At 38.9% G+C, this 14,387-nt stretch overlaps 1 protein-coding gene across 2 annotated transcripts in view; it reads left to right on the forward strand.

Annotated features, from left to right (window-relative positions):
• Positions 1–12,062, forward strand: part of LOC147498045 (Tetratricopeptide repeat (TPR)-like superfamily protein) — a 34,926-nt gene extending 22,864 nt beyond the window's left edge. For both annotated transcript variants that reach the window (XM_086560237.1, XM_086560238.1), the window contains exons 21-28: positions 5,300–5,482; positions 5,585–5,695; positions 6,087–6,248; positions 6,342–6,500; positions 9,980–10,213; positions 10,417–10,587; positions 10,838–10,944; positions 11,200–12,062. In XM_086560237.1, coding sequence (XP_086416363.1) covers positions 5,300–5,482; positions 5,585–5,695; positions 6,087–6,248; positions 6,342–6,500; positions 9,980–10,213; positions 10,417–10,587; positions 10,838–10,944; positions 11,200–11,794 — 1,722 coding nt within the window. In that variant the 3' untranslated portion in view covers positions 11,795–12,062. The remainder of the gene's footprint in view (positions 1–5,299; positions 5,483–5,584; positions 5,696–6,086; positions 6,249–6,341; positions 6,501–9,979; positions 10,214–10,416; positions 10,588–10,837; positions 10,945–11,199) is intronic.
• Positions 12,063–14,387: the final 2,325 nt, after the last annotated feature.

The raw sequence follows: 14,387 nt of genomic DNA on the forward strand, positions 1-14,387 counted from the left end.
TTAATATAAATACTTAATAATAAGAGAGCGGGGTTTGTGGGGAGTAAAATGAGTGCATATAATTATATAATGAAAATTTAAATTGTGAAGGAAATGCTACCCGAATCAACTTTTGGAAAAATTCTGGAAGTAGATTTAAATCACTTGTTAATTTTTATCTTCACTCTTAATCCTTGAATTAGAACTTGCAACTTGTGGAATTGTAGAGAAATGATGAGATCTGGAGAGCTTAGGGAAATTGTTGTTAAATTGTAAATTTGTTAATCTGAAGTGTAGATATTTCAATGTATTTTATAGATTTTTGATATACCAAAAAGTCATTTTCACCGTCATAATTTAGGGGCAAATATGTAACCTTAAGAAAAAAAAAGAGTTGTTGAAAGTCAAAATGATGATGTATCAATCCTTTAAATATAGTTGTTGAGAGTGCAACAATCATATGTAAAGGGCAAATATGTAATTTTAACAAAAAAAGAGTTGTTGAAAATAGAGCCATTGGGTTTGGATGCTTTGTTAGAATTCTGGCTTTGGTTTGGGTTTACGTTTCATTCAGTCTTTTTTTACCATTTCTAACCGGGTTTGGGGGTTTGGTTTTGGATTTTTTAACCCTTTTAAGGGTGTAGTGGTGTTGAGAGATATGAGCCTCATAATGTTTACACTGTGGTTTAGTCCCACATTGAGTAGGTAGCAGTCAGAGTATGTGTTCTCTCCTTAAATATTAAGGAGAGTGAGTCTGTATGTAATTGCATGTAAACATAATAATATTTCCCCTTTCTACAATTCTACTTGGTATTGGAGCCAAGGGTTCAGACTTAGGTTTCACGTTTTCTGGTCACCAGCTGGTGGCATTCTGGCGAAAAAAATTATGGTCAGTTTCACTAGTCTTTTCCTCTCTTCTATTTTTTGTGGTATTGTTTTTGGGTAAAGTTTTCCAGCACCTGCTTCTTTAGTAAAGATTTGGTGGTATTCTAGTTGTCTTTGTTCTTTTCGTTGCGGTTCTTATTTTGCTCTTCTTGTTGTTACTAATGACGATGTAGATGGTCTGAATGTTTTAGGGCGGCGGTATTTACACCCCAAGTAATGGGATTGGCATCCTTTTAGTGAATTCTCTAGTATTGGCACCCCTCCACTAATCATACAAGTGGTTTTACACCCCTCTACTAATTATGTAAGATGTTGTACACCCCTCAATTCTCACGGCAGCCAGTTCACACAATTACTCCATTCTCACAGCAGCCCGTTGCCACAGTATTCATATGCACATGTCAGTGTGTTACCGTGGGACATACGATATCACGGTACCCCATTGCCGTGGGTGTTTATATCATTTTGGTCATCTATTTTTCTTTTTGTTTAACCAAAATATAAATATAAAAAAATCTTATAGCCCAAACCCACAAAACCCAAATCTCTCCATATCCATTGTCTTCCCATAGATCTACAAAAAAAGAAGAAGAAGAAAATAGTAGAGCAACGGAATTGAGCTCACTAAATGAGAAAACCATTGATTGGGTGAGTTTCTCATATTGATTTTTTTATCGATAACGTAGCTAAATTTGACTAATATCGAAAACAAGTAATTCAATGATTGGTTTTTAAAAAAAAAAATAGAAATTAAACGTAGAGGTAAAAATATAGTATAAGAAGAAGTTTTCAAGTAGAGAATTGGATGGTGTCTCAGACGTCAAAACTTTGAAGTGTTACTGAACTACTGAAGTTCTCTCTTTTGTTGTTTTTTACTGAAGTTCTATTAATGATTTTTTCTTTTTTTTTTTGGGTCAGAAACATTTGTGGCAAGGCCATGTTGTGGTTTCTTTGTTTTCATGGCACTCACTGCCGTCGATGCTTTTCTCTTTTTTCTCACGGTATTTCATTGCCGTTAAATGTGAAAATTCTCGACACCTCGTTTCCTTGCATAATGGGGTGTAAACCCATATTGAAGAAGGAGGGTGCCAATCCCATAAAATGGGGTGTAAACCCATATTGAAGGAGGGTGCCAATCCCATAAAATGGGGTGTAAATACTGCGCCCTATGTTTTACATATAAATGGTTTTCTTTGTCTATTCATGATTAAACTTGGGTTTTACAACTCGTTGTACATGGAAGTACTTGTCATGTGGAGCGCTTGCGATTTTGGTGATCTGGAGAATGGGTTGGTTCACGAGGTTTTAGTAGACTTTCTGCAGTTTAATGGTTTCTGCAAGTTTCTTTTCCAGTTAAGTTTTGGTGCTAATAGCTTGATAAGTCCTCTTTTGAGGTCAAAGGAGTTATGCCAAAGAGATGAATATTTGTTGGTAGTGCATCAATCTCGAGATTCCTAGTATGTGATACAGCATTTAATGGTTTTATTTGTTGTGCACCCATGTGTAGCACACTTCCTATTGGCTTGTTTTATGCATCAGGTGAGAATGTGAGATCCAATTTACTTGTGAGTATGCATACTGTGCAATGTGTTACTTTCTACTTATTTGGGTTTATGACTTGAGACTCAAAGTGGACAGCATGCATGGGACTCTAAAAGTCTCAGGATTAGTGGACAGCAGCACACAGGTGTATAAGAAGAAGAAAAAAAAAACAAATGATTTGTGCTGAGTTTGGCTGTTTTGATTCTTGTGTTTCTTTGATTGAGCTTTGTTTACATGTGAGTTGCAGATTTGTTGACACATACCTGTGTGCGCTATTGGACTGTGCAAGTCAGTTTGGTGATTATTGATGCTCACCTATCTTTTGGCATCTAATTGATTTTTGTTGTACTTCCCCGTTGCATTGACAATATTGATTTGAAGTGATTGCGTACTTGTGATTGATTGGTTCTTCTTCTTCAGTAAGTTGTAGCTACTGCCATGTCAGATATCTTCTATCAACCTCATCTGCACCTTGTTCTCTATGCACCATATGTAGTTTCTTGAGTTGAGGAACACTTTTGTACCATAGTACGTGATGCTATCGGCCTTGTTGTGTTTTGCCATAGTACATGATACTAGTGGCCTATTTTGTGACCGAGGCAAGTGTGTCTGAGATTCTGAAGCTATATGTGTGTCTTTGGGTGCTAGTGTTTGTGGTTCGTTGTGGTTGTTTCTTGAAACTTGGAGATCACAGTTGGTAGTGTGGGAAGCTTTTTAGTACCATTTGAGAAGAATCCCAGATGATTTATTGCTTTGTTGGTAAGCAATTCCATTGATCGATGGTTCAGCTTTTGAGGGTTTGACTCCCTTTTATGCTGTCGCACCCGTTTTTGTTTAGCCCTCATTGAGGAGCTTATATATGTTGCTGTTAATGATAGTTCAGCTTTTCAGGGTTTGATTCCCTTTTATGGTGCCGAGTATTATGGTGTTTTCACTGACTTTTGCTACCTGTTGTTGAGGTATTTTATTTGCTGATGTCATCAATTTTCTTTTGATGTTACCACTTGCTATCTGCTACAAGTTTAAGGGTGGAATTTGAGCCGAGCGGTTGGGGCTCGGCTCGAGCTCGAGCTCGTTCATATAGTTAAATGAGCCAAGCTTGAGCCTATATTATAGCTCGTGTAACAAATGAGCTTGATGAAGCTCGGCTCGATAAGCGCAAATAACATCTTTGCAGTGTAAAATAACCGAGCTACTCGGGCTTGGCTTGGACTCGTTGCCAAACTTAAACTTATTTCAAAGCTCACTTAATAAATGAGCCAAGCTTGAGCATAGTGAAGCTCGGCTTGATTAGCTCGAATTCCACCCTTAGCTACAAAAGATGTCTATAGGGAGTTAATTATTATGTTTGATTTTGGATTTAAGGGTGAGTGTAATAAGTATCAATAGAGAGACAGAGACAACTACATTATGGAAGTTGGATTATTTGTCTAATTTTGAAGGCTAGAAGCAGTGTCATTGTTAGTTGGTTCATCATCTCTCCCATTGTGATGGTTCCCCTCGCTTAATATCAGATTGATTGTATACTTCACCCCTTCGGAGCTATATGATGGTGTGGATTAGATGCAGCTCGACCATTATTTATCTTGACGTTTTGGTAAAGCTTTTCCATTGTGCATTGCCTTGTTTCTCGAGCTACCTCTAGTTGAGGAGCATTTGTTTGTGAAGCTGTCATGGCTTACATACATGCTTGGAGTCTTTTTTGGTTTTTTGGAGCTTCCAAGGTCTACGTGCATGGAGCCATTGTTGTTCTTAGGAGGTGTTCGTTTATGGATGTGCTTGCGGCTAGAGCTTGGAGATGGAGACATTATCTATTTGTTATCTTTGTATTAGCTAAAGGGGGAGTCTTGACGCACTTTGTTGGGTTTAGCATTGTAATTGCAAGCCTGAAATATACAGAGTCTGTATGTTTCGGCTTGAGGGAGAGTGTTGAGAGATATGAGTACTAATAATGTTTACAGTATGTGGTTTAGTTCCACATTGAGTAGGTAGCAGTTAGAGTATTTGTTCTCTCATTATTTAAGGAAAGTAAGTTCGTATGTAATTGCATCTAAGCATAATAATATTTCTCCTTTCTACAGTTCTACTAGGGCTAAATTGTTTGGTCGGGTTTGGTCGGTCCAGGTTTAAAGGGTGTGACCAAAGTGTTTGGTCTTTTTTATTTTTATTTATTTATTTATTTTCCAGGTAAGATGGACATCCTAGGTATGCATATTGATAATGTATTGATAATGTGTGGTCACTTTGCAGGGTTGTGGAGGAAGGTCACCTTCTCTTTAATTATTATTATTATTTTTTTTTGCTAACTGGGTGTCCGGGCCAGCTTGATCTCTTCTGTTTTGGGGTTTGAACAACATTCTTCTCATCTTTTAACGTTACTTTGGTACCATCTTCTAATATTAAGGAGACTTTGGGGAAGAATATTAGTTTGGGTTCACTATTTAACAAAGCTGCATGGTTAGCAGATCACTTGCCATTTGCCAAATACTATTGCATGGACACCATGGAAAGAAAGAAACACAAGGATCTTTGAGTTGTACGAAAAGGAGGTGCATAAGTTGGTTGCGGAAGTGAGAAGGTTCTCTTCGATTGAGCATGTGCTACTCCATTGTTTAGAGGTGTAAGCTTTGTGAGGTGAGGGAGCTATTGTAATTTGGGGAGTGGGGGAGTTTGAGTTAGGTCGAGACGTCAAGTAGCTTCTTGCTATTTGGATCTCAAAACATTATAGTTATTTCCATTTTAAGGATATTTTTCTTACTTATATTTTCAATTGGAGTAGCATAGATTGTTTTATTTTTTTACATAATTGCCAAGTCCACATTTTTTTTTCTTCACCTTTATGTTCATCTTTAATTCTGAAGTTTTGCTGAGCTGGATGATTTTCATGTTTCAGGTACAACTAACGGTCACTCCTCAGGTGGAGGGTGTTTTAAATATAATTGGTGTGAGATGGAAATTGTCAGGATCTGTAGTTACTTATCATAATTTTGATAGCAATGTATTAAAGAAAAGAGTTAAAGGGAAAAGGAGATCTGCGAAATCTCCAAGCAGTACCCTGAAGTTTACAGTTATTGAGGTGCATATTCTATGTTCTGATGCTTCTTCAAGTTGAATTCAAATCAGAATATTCTGTTACTAATCTAAATTTGACACAAATCTTTCATTTCTTTGATGCCAGAGCTTACCCAAGCTGGAAGGTTCCATCCATCATTTACCGGAAAGAGCATATGCTGGGGAGTTACGGCGCCTGGTTTTAGAGTTGAGAAACCAATCTAAATTTCCTGTAAAGGTAAATGATATATAAGATCGTATTTTGTTATTGAAAGTTGAATTTTATGCCTTCAGCCTTAAAGTATTTAAGATATGCTCAGAAGTTTTGCTGCATTGCACGATGTCCTATATCTGAAGCTAAGTTACATTGACATGGATCTGTGTCTGTATGCTACACGTATACGAAGTGTCTGACACAGCAAATATCAAATATTGAGGTATATCACATACAATATGTAATATGTGTCAGTGACGTGTCCGATACGGACACGTGGATATGTATCCTACATGGATTATTTTTGAAATATGGCGTGTCCATGTAACATAACTGAAGCAAGTCAGTGTTTGTGATACCTTATCTTATCTTTTGCATGCTGAATGTGTTTGAATATTCTTATCTTGTTTTGCAGAACTTGAAAATGAAGATCAATGATCCCAGATATCTGTATCCAGGGAGGTTTGAAGATATAAAGGCAGAGTTTCCATCTTGTCTAGAAAAACAGACAAGCTGTGAACGCAGCAATGTCCGTGCTAATGCTTCTCAACTGTCTGGGGAATTCTCATTTCCAGAGGTGAGTGTAGGATAGATGATATGATACAATGTCCACATTTTTTATTCTCAACCCTAACTGTATTTGATAATTCATTATGTGATTCACCTGCAGGATGTTACCATTCAAGGGGAAGCAACCTTCTCATGGCCCCTTTGGCTGCATGCTGCCACTTCTGGAAGGATTCCCTTGTTAATTTCAGTTTACTATGAAATGGACAATTTATCAAGTGACATGAGATATCGCACACTTCGTATCCATTACAATCTAGAGGTATGTTTAGAATTACAGTTGAAGTAGGTTGGGATATCTGTCTGTGCAGCTTTTATTTCCACTAGTTGAAATTAGTAGTTTTTTGTGTTTTCCTAATTTCTCTGCCTCTGAGCAATAACACTGTTGGTCTGTTGGTTAAACTGCAAATGGGAGCAGAAATTGCTCCTTCACTTTACTAGAACTAAGGAGATCCAAGGCTATGGTTGTCTTGTTTGGTGGTCCCACCACCAAAATTTCTACCATTGTGCTGCAAACACAGTCAAAAGCTTGCTGTAGTTTCCAACTGCAAATATTTGGTTGTATTTGCAGCTACGATGGAATGATTTTGATGGTGGAGAATAGCAAAACAGCCATACACCTTGGAGCACATTGGTTCTTGTACAGTCCTTTACGAGTGAGCAGGGTCCATGTAATCATGTACATTCTTATTTCTATTGCTTGTCATGTTTATTTCCTGTTATAAACTGTTCAACATGTTTCATGTCTATGTTTGGAATGGAACTTTGCTGGCTCAGGACCATATGTCATTCGATTTGGACTGTCTATTTTGTTTCACCATTTGATGGAATCAATTTGAGGAAATTCCATGAGAGAATGTAGAAATAAAACATTTTTTCTTATAAAAGAAAAAAATTACAGTTATTAAATGTTTGTAGAAAATATATCTGATGCATGAAAACATTTTTCTTGGAGTTCTTCAGCTACTAAGTCGAAATATCTTGGATGCAAAACAACGATGACCATAGTTTAGTAACTTTATTCATTTCTTTATACCGCTATGTCGACTTTGGGTTTGACAACCTTGTAACCCTTGTTATTCTACAGAGGACACAATTCCCACTAAGAATTCTCAGAGCAAGCCAGCCTTTATGTAAACACATTCGTCGACTCTAAGGGTGTGTTTGTTATGATGGAAACACTATGGAAAGGAAAGGAAAATAAGAGTGGTCTACATTTTCCATAGTTTTTAAGGTGTTTGTTTATCCATGGAAAGGAAATGGGCTTTTCCATATGGAAACAAATGGAAAAGGTTTTGTGTCTTTAGCTAACCCCTGAAAATTTTGTGGAAAGGAAAGGAAAGGAAATAGATAGATAAGGACTTACTACTAATACACTCCACTCAACAATACAATTATTCCTTTCTATAGCTTTTGCAAACAAACATGATTATTCCTTTCCCCAGTTTTTACTTTCCTTTCCCCAGTTTACTAAACACATACCATTTAAAATTATTTCCTTTCCATTCCATTCCATAGTGGACCACCCATTTTATTTCCTTTCCTTTCCATGAGTTAAAATTTAACAAACACACCCTAAATTTAGCCAACTGAGGTTGTGACATAATAAATGGATACGAAGCTAAGTTACATCGACACGGATACAGAGTGTCTGACACGGCGAGATATAAAAAAAATAGGGTGTATCACACACAGTGTGTCTGTGTGTATCCGACACGGACACATGAAATACGTATTTGACACAGATTATTTTTGAAATATGGCGTGTCCATGTAACATAAGAACCATTGAGGGCATTGTTTAAGCACACATTTCTATTATCTATCAGCCTTTCTCTTAATTGTAACCTAGAATGCATAAGAAATCTATGCAGTCTAGACATAAATTCTTAAGGAACACAACAAATAAAACTGGTACTAAAGGGCAGTGTTTAAAAAAACTGATCGAGGTTTACACCTGGAGCCCAAAGGCAGCATGTCTATAGCCTTGTAGACATGTAACACAGTATGGTCCCAGACCAAAATATGGGATATCTCCAAAGTCAATGGTTTCAAAAGTATTGGTATGTATCAGTTGGTATGGAGAGGTTTGTCAAATCTTACTTTTTGCCAAAGTTGTCCGAAATATCTTTCTTGAGATGTTTTTTTTTTTGATTGGCAAGCCTGTTTTAAATGAGATCAGTAACTCTTTGATGCTGGCGTGGTTCGAGCCCGACCTCTGGTATCATCACCCAAAGGTTTTACCGACTTTGCTAGTGGGCACCTGCTTCTTGAGATGTTTAGCATAGTCCCACATGAGATGTTTAAATCCTTGTAGTATAGTATAAAAGTTCATGGGCCTCTCCACTCGTCACCAATTGGTTTTGAGTTTCATGCTCCAATGTTTGAGATGGTATCAAAGCTAGCTATTGTGTTTGGCCACAAAAGACCCATTTATTCTGTGCCCCCAAGTGTGTTGTCTAGGTGTTAGGTTCAAAGTAATGTCACACGCTGGGGGCATATATTTAGTGTAGTCCCAAATGGGTTGTTTAAAGTTTTGTGGTTTAGTATAAAAGTTATTAGCCCTCTCCACTCATCACCTATTGGTTCTGAGTTGGAAGCTCCAGTGTTTAAGAATCATGATATATTATAGTCATTGGCTAATAAGATGAGGTTTTAGATAGAGGGCAACAATTTTGTTGATGTGAAAACGTAGGGAGAAAAATGGAGAATATAATCAAACCCTTTATTTGACACAATCGATTTACATATAAGTCCATATATCTAAACCCAAACCTGACAACTAAAGCAAAACCCATGAGCACCATCCTTTCTCAAACTCTCTCGTCACATTTATTAGTAAAATGATTTAATTATAATAACCCAGCCCTCAAACCCTCTGAGAGGGTTGAAAGGGCAGGTACGAGCTTGGGGGTTGCCTTGAATAATAGTATGCATCATTAACAAAATGGCGCAAAAGATGTCTTAAAAAATGGTGTAAGAGTAAATGGGACAAAAACATTTCCATTCAATGAGGACAACAATTTCCATTTGGAGGAGTTGAATGTATTGGGGAGGGGGGATATGAAGGTCGAAATGATGGGGATAGATATTGGGGATTGGGGACAATGAATAGTGTACGTGATAGCAAAGGATATATATATACATATATGAACCAAGTACATATACTTAGTTAAATTGTTATATCGTCTCCACATGGCTGAGAAAGTTCTAACAATTGCCTTGAGTTCGAGGTGCATTTCTAGGGCGAGTCTAAGCAAGAAATATCCTCCATGGCCCATCATCTATTCCGTTGGTCATTTAGTTAATTAAGTTGTTTAACTATTCCATGTGCAACTGATTAGAGAATAGTAGGTTTGCTCGCCAATTTAAGTGGAGCTAACCACATTGTCTTCGATAGAAAAGCATTGATACTGATTTTTGTCGGTTATAATCTGGTGATATTTTTGCAAAAACATCTTGGTATTTGGCTGTACATTACCGCAATGAGGAATTTTGTTTACCAGGGTAAACTCAATAATATTTCACCCTCAGTGACTCACTGGGGAATTATAGACATGAATCTAATAGGTAGCAATGCGAATGAAATTTGAGGTCTTTCATATGATAATATGTGATAAATATATTAGGGTGAGAGTTTCTGTATTTTCTGTTTTCTTCCCTACGACCCTACCAACCTTGTTACTGGATCAGCTGAGTGTCAAAACACCGTTGAAGTTGTCTTTTATTTTTCCCATTACAGGTACTACCTTCATTGGACGTATCAATCCAAATTAGCCGGTGTCCTTCAAGGTTAAAAGAGTTCCTTGTACGAGTTGATATTGTGAATAAATCTAGTTCAGAGAGTTTCCGGCTTCATCAGTTGTCGTCTGTTGGTTGCAAATGGGAAATGTCGTCACTGCCACCCAACGGTTCCGCTTCTCCCTCCGAATTATTGACTGCTGGTCAAGCACTATCACGTTTCTTTAACCTTAAGGTGTGTATTAGCAGCTTCTCTGTCATTTCTTGTACTCATTGTTTTTTGTGGAAAAGATTAATTTTTAAGGATTTGAACAGAATTAATTAGGCAGAGTAGATTCCCTGATGCAAAGTTGAATTAGTATACAGATCAGTTCTGAGTTCTTTCACCTGTTAGTGACACAGAACTTTTCAAATTCACTGAATTATGTAATTCTTCAGGACTGTGGTAAATCAACTTATGATGGCACATCATCTTCTCCTAGTACTCTAAGAGGAAGTGATGTAAGTTTGGGTTCTGAGGGAGGTAAGGACATTTTGTTTGATATATCTAGCACACCTCTGGCGGATTTCCACAACTATGAAAGATCGCACCAGGAGAAGTCAATCGAGGTTTGTGATTTCTCTATCATGACATGTTGGTTGCACTAGTTAAATGCAAGTTCATCATTTTTTTTCTTAAAATGAAACCTTTGTAGCAAATTTAGTATACCAAGAAAACCAGGGGTAATGCACTCCTGTTTGGGATTATAGACATGAATCTAAGAGATTATAAAATATGCAAATAAAAGCTTTTATCGTCTGAGCATCCCCAAAAAAGGAAAAGCTCTCTTGTCTGATTTTTTTTTGTCTTATGGACCAGGGGCATCCAAGTGATGTGGACTTCATCCTGATCGCTCAACCACAAGAACATTTGGGGGAGTCCTCAGCACCTGCAAGACTGTTTTGTTACCACGCGTGTCACTGCAGGCAAGACCCATAAGCTTGTAGAGGGTTTATCTTTTTACTCCTAATTATTAGTTATAATCTATGTTACATGGACACACCGTATTTCAAAAATAATCCGTGTCGGACACGGACACATATTGTATGTGATATACCTCAACTTTTGATATTTCGCTGTGTCATTATCCGTGTCGGACATGGACACGGACACACATCCGTGTCAATGTAACTTGGGTTATTATCCCTTCTGATTTTTGTTTTTTCTGACATGTTCTGTAGTACTGCAAGCACAAGCCCTGTGTGGTGGCTTATGGATGGGCCTAGGGTGCTACATCATGACTTCTCTAGTTCTTTCTGTGAAGTTGAACTTCACATGACAATTAACAATTCATCAGACTACACTGCATCAGTTCGAATCAATACACTGGATTCTACATCGTTCACTGGCCAATTGAGCAACACAGCTGCAAAAGTTCAATCTCATGCCTCTTCTGCAAACCAAGGAGGATGGCATGACGTGTCTCTGGTGAATGACATTAAAGTCACATCTGATGTCCTGGGTACCCTATCCGGAAAGCCATCTGATGTCCTGGGTATCCTATCCGGAAAGCCATCTTCTCTAGATTGTAGTACTCCTTTTGTTTGGTCTGCATCCAGTTCTACCAAGGTTGAAGTTGAACCAATGTCCAAGACCAAGGTTCCTCTCCAGATTTCGTTGTTCTCACCAGGGACGTACAATCTGTCAAGCTATAATCTCTACTGGAACCTTCTACTCCCGGCCAATGCCATCGGGTTGGTCAGAGATCAAGTAAGACAGACTTCTGGAACAAGTCCAGGACATCCTTACTATCTCACTGTACTGCATTCTCCTTGAGAAGTGTGGTTTTATACTGGATATTTGATCATCGTCATCAGAAGCCCATTCTGTACCCATTATCTTGTAAATTGTACTGATTTTATTTGAGACCCCAAAATTAGTGTAGGTTGGGTCCTTTTGGACGTGATAGCTATCAAATAGTATTCTTTTGCCTTTTCACTTCGGAGTTTGGAGGCAGATCTTTTTGTTTTTGTTTTTGTTATTTGATAGTGCCTTACTTCGGACCTTAATAGGTTGAGATACAAAATGCACCGTTATGCTCGTATTGCTAACTCTTCAATCTATCTTTTAAGGGCGGGATTCTTTGACTTAAGAATTGGACTGCCCAAACAGATGAAAGTGTGAAACAACTTGATTATTAAAAAAATTTGATTTTCTGCCTCCCCGAACCCATTTACCTAATGGTAAGCAAAATAATGACGTGGTATTCTAAAATACCTATTTTTGCATCATGTCACAATTTTGAATTCAGTGGAATAGGTTGGGACTAACCACCAACAGTCCAACACTAATGCCACATGGGCACACAAAGAATTGATAATATTTATGTATAAGAAATCATTTCTCCACTGTGATATGTATGAAAAAAATTAGAAATCAGTTTCTATTCTTTGAAACTTCTTTGTTGTCTTTTATACTGTATACTCTATTCTTATAACCTATGAGCTCACCTCCTTTTTCTTTTCTTTTTCCTCTCTCTTTTTCTCCTTCTCCTTTATATCCTCTCATCTTCTTCTGGTTCGTCGATCTTTTCTTCATCCATCGTTCTCCCTCTCTCCACGTATCGCGGCGGTTATATGGACGTCCTGATTCACCCCTCTCTCCACGTCTCCTAGCAGTCTTATAGCAGTTAGGATACCGCTCCCTTTCTCATCACGTCTTGCAGCGGTTCCAAAACGGTTAGGATGTCGCGGACCTGATCCCATGAGACCTGCTCCCCTATACTATACCACATCCGGTCCATTTGTCACCACCAACCTTTTAGGTCATACATACGACCCCTACAGATGCCCTCTCTCGGTCCCATTGATGGTCCGCGGACAGAAATGGGGCCAAGAACTAACTTTCCTCCTCTCTTTCCCGTCGTATATCCAGTTCTTTTTCTTTGTCACCACTCACCCCTTATTATTTTATTCTGTCCCATATTTTACCTTTCTCAGCACGTGTTCCACACTTCCACCTGCTCCCTTTTTATTGCCATGTGGAAATACGGCGCATGCGCCTCCAAACCTGCTGCCTCTTCGATTTTCGAGAATCCACGTGTCTCAACTTCTGTGGTTCTTTCTTTCTCAGTAAATTCCCCTTTTGCCCCTGCCCCTTCAAATCCCACTCAAACTTTCTATTTTTCACAAAACCCCCAAACCCTCACTTACTTCTTCCACTTCTCTCTCTTCAACCCTTTCTGCTTTCTCTCCCCTGTTCTTCCCTCCGGCAGTTATCTCCGGCTCCGCTCGTGCTCTCCATCTCTTCTATTGCTTTGGCTTCCTCCTATCGCAGGTTTGTTCTTTTTTTCCTTTGCTCTTCATTTTCTTTTCCTCTCGTTATTTGTTTTCGTATCTTTGGGTGCTGTTTCATCACTTTCTTCCTATCTTGAATTGTGATTTTTCCCTTTGAGTGAAAGTCCATTCCTTGCGTTGCTCCCATTATGTCTGGATCGGAATCGGCGGCTACCTCCGCCACCCAATCCGATCGTTCTGGATCGCCCACCCCCAGATCTAGTACACCCTCCGCGGACAGATCGGAATCCCCCGCTTCTGAATCCCACAGTCCAGCCGCTGTTCCCTCTACTTCTGGGAGGACCTCTTCTCTTCCTCCCCCGTCGTCGTACTACCGCAGACCCAACTTAGATGCCGTTAAAGCCGCTTATGGCATACCCAGTGACGTGATTTTAGAACACGTGTCCGGCGTCACACACTTTCCTCACTTGGTAACTCCGCGACCTGGATATCTTGTCGCCACTGTAGGACAGATAGCGGCAGGTTTGCGTTTTCCATTAACTCTTCTTGACGTCGAAGTGTGTAACCACTTCAACATTCCGCCATGTCAAGGCATAGGTAACTTCTGGCGTGTTATATACGCCGCCAACTATTACGAGACCCATTCCCCCAAAATCCAGCTCCGCGATATTCTTGCCCACTTTTATGTAAAGAAAAGCACTAAACTTGGGGGCGTGGGATACCAATCCTTCTACACTCGTCCGCAGAAGAAGTCTTTTATTCTTCACATTGCCACTTCTGACAAAGTGTGGCACCATTATCCATTGTATGTGTCGGGGAGTTTTTTGTCCGTGGACCTCCTTTCGGAAGTTTCTTTGAGGCATCTCCATTTCCTTCCCAGTGGTAAGCAAACCATTTTGAGTCATAGTGTTTTTTGTTCAATTTGTTTGTAACTTGCCTCTATTTTTGTTGATCTAGGTTGGAGACCCGACTCGCGGTCACAGATATACACCGGCGTTACTTCAGAGATCTTCCAATCCCTTCAGCGACCTTTGGGAGTGCCGATTAATGAAATTCTCGGCATAGATCCCGTAAAAGCCAATCCTCTCTTACTTGACCCTTCTCTGAAAGACATCGGCAGATACCAAGGCCCA

The sequence above is a fragment of the Coptis chinensis genome, chromosome 5, assembly GCF_015680905.1.
Source record: "Coptis chinensis isolate HL-2020 chromosome 5, ASM1568090v1, whole genome shotgun sequence".
NCBI lineage: Eukaryota > Viridiplantae > Streptophyta > Magnoliopsida > Ranunculales > Ranunculaceae > Coptis > Coptis chinensis.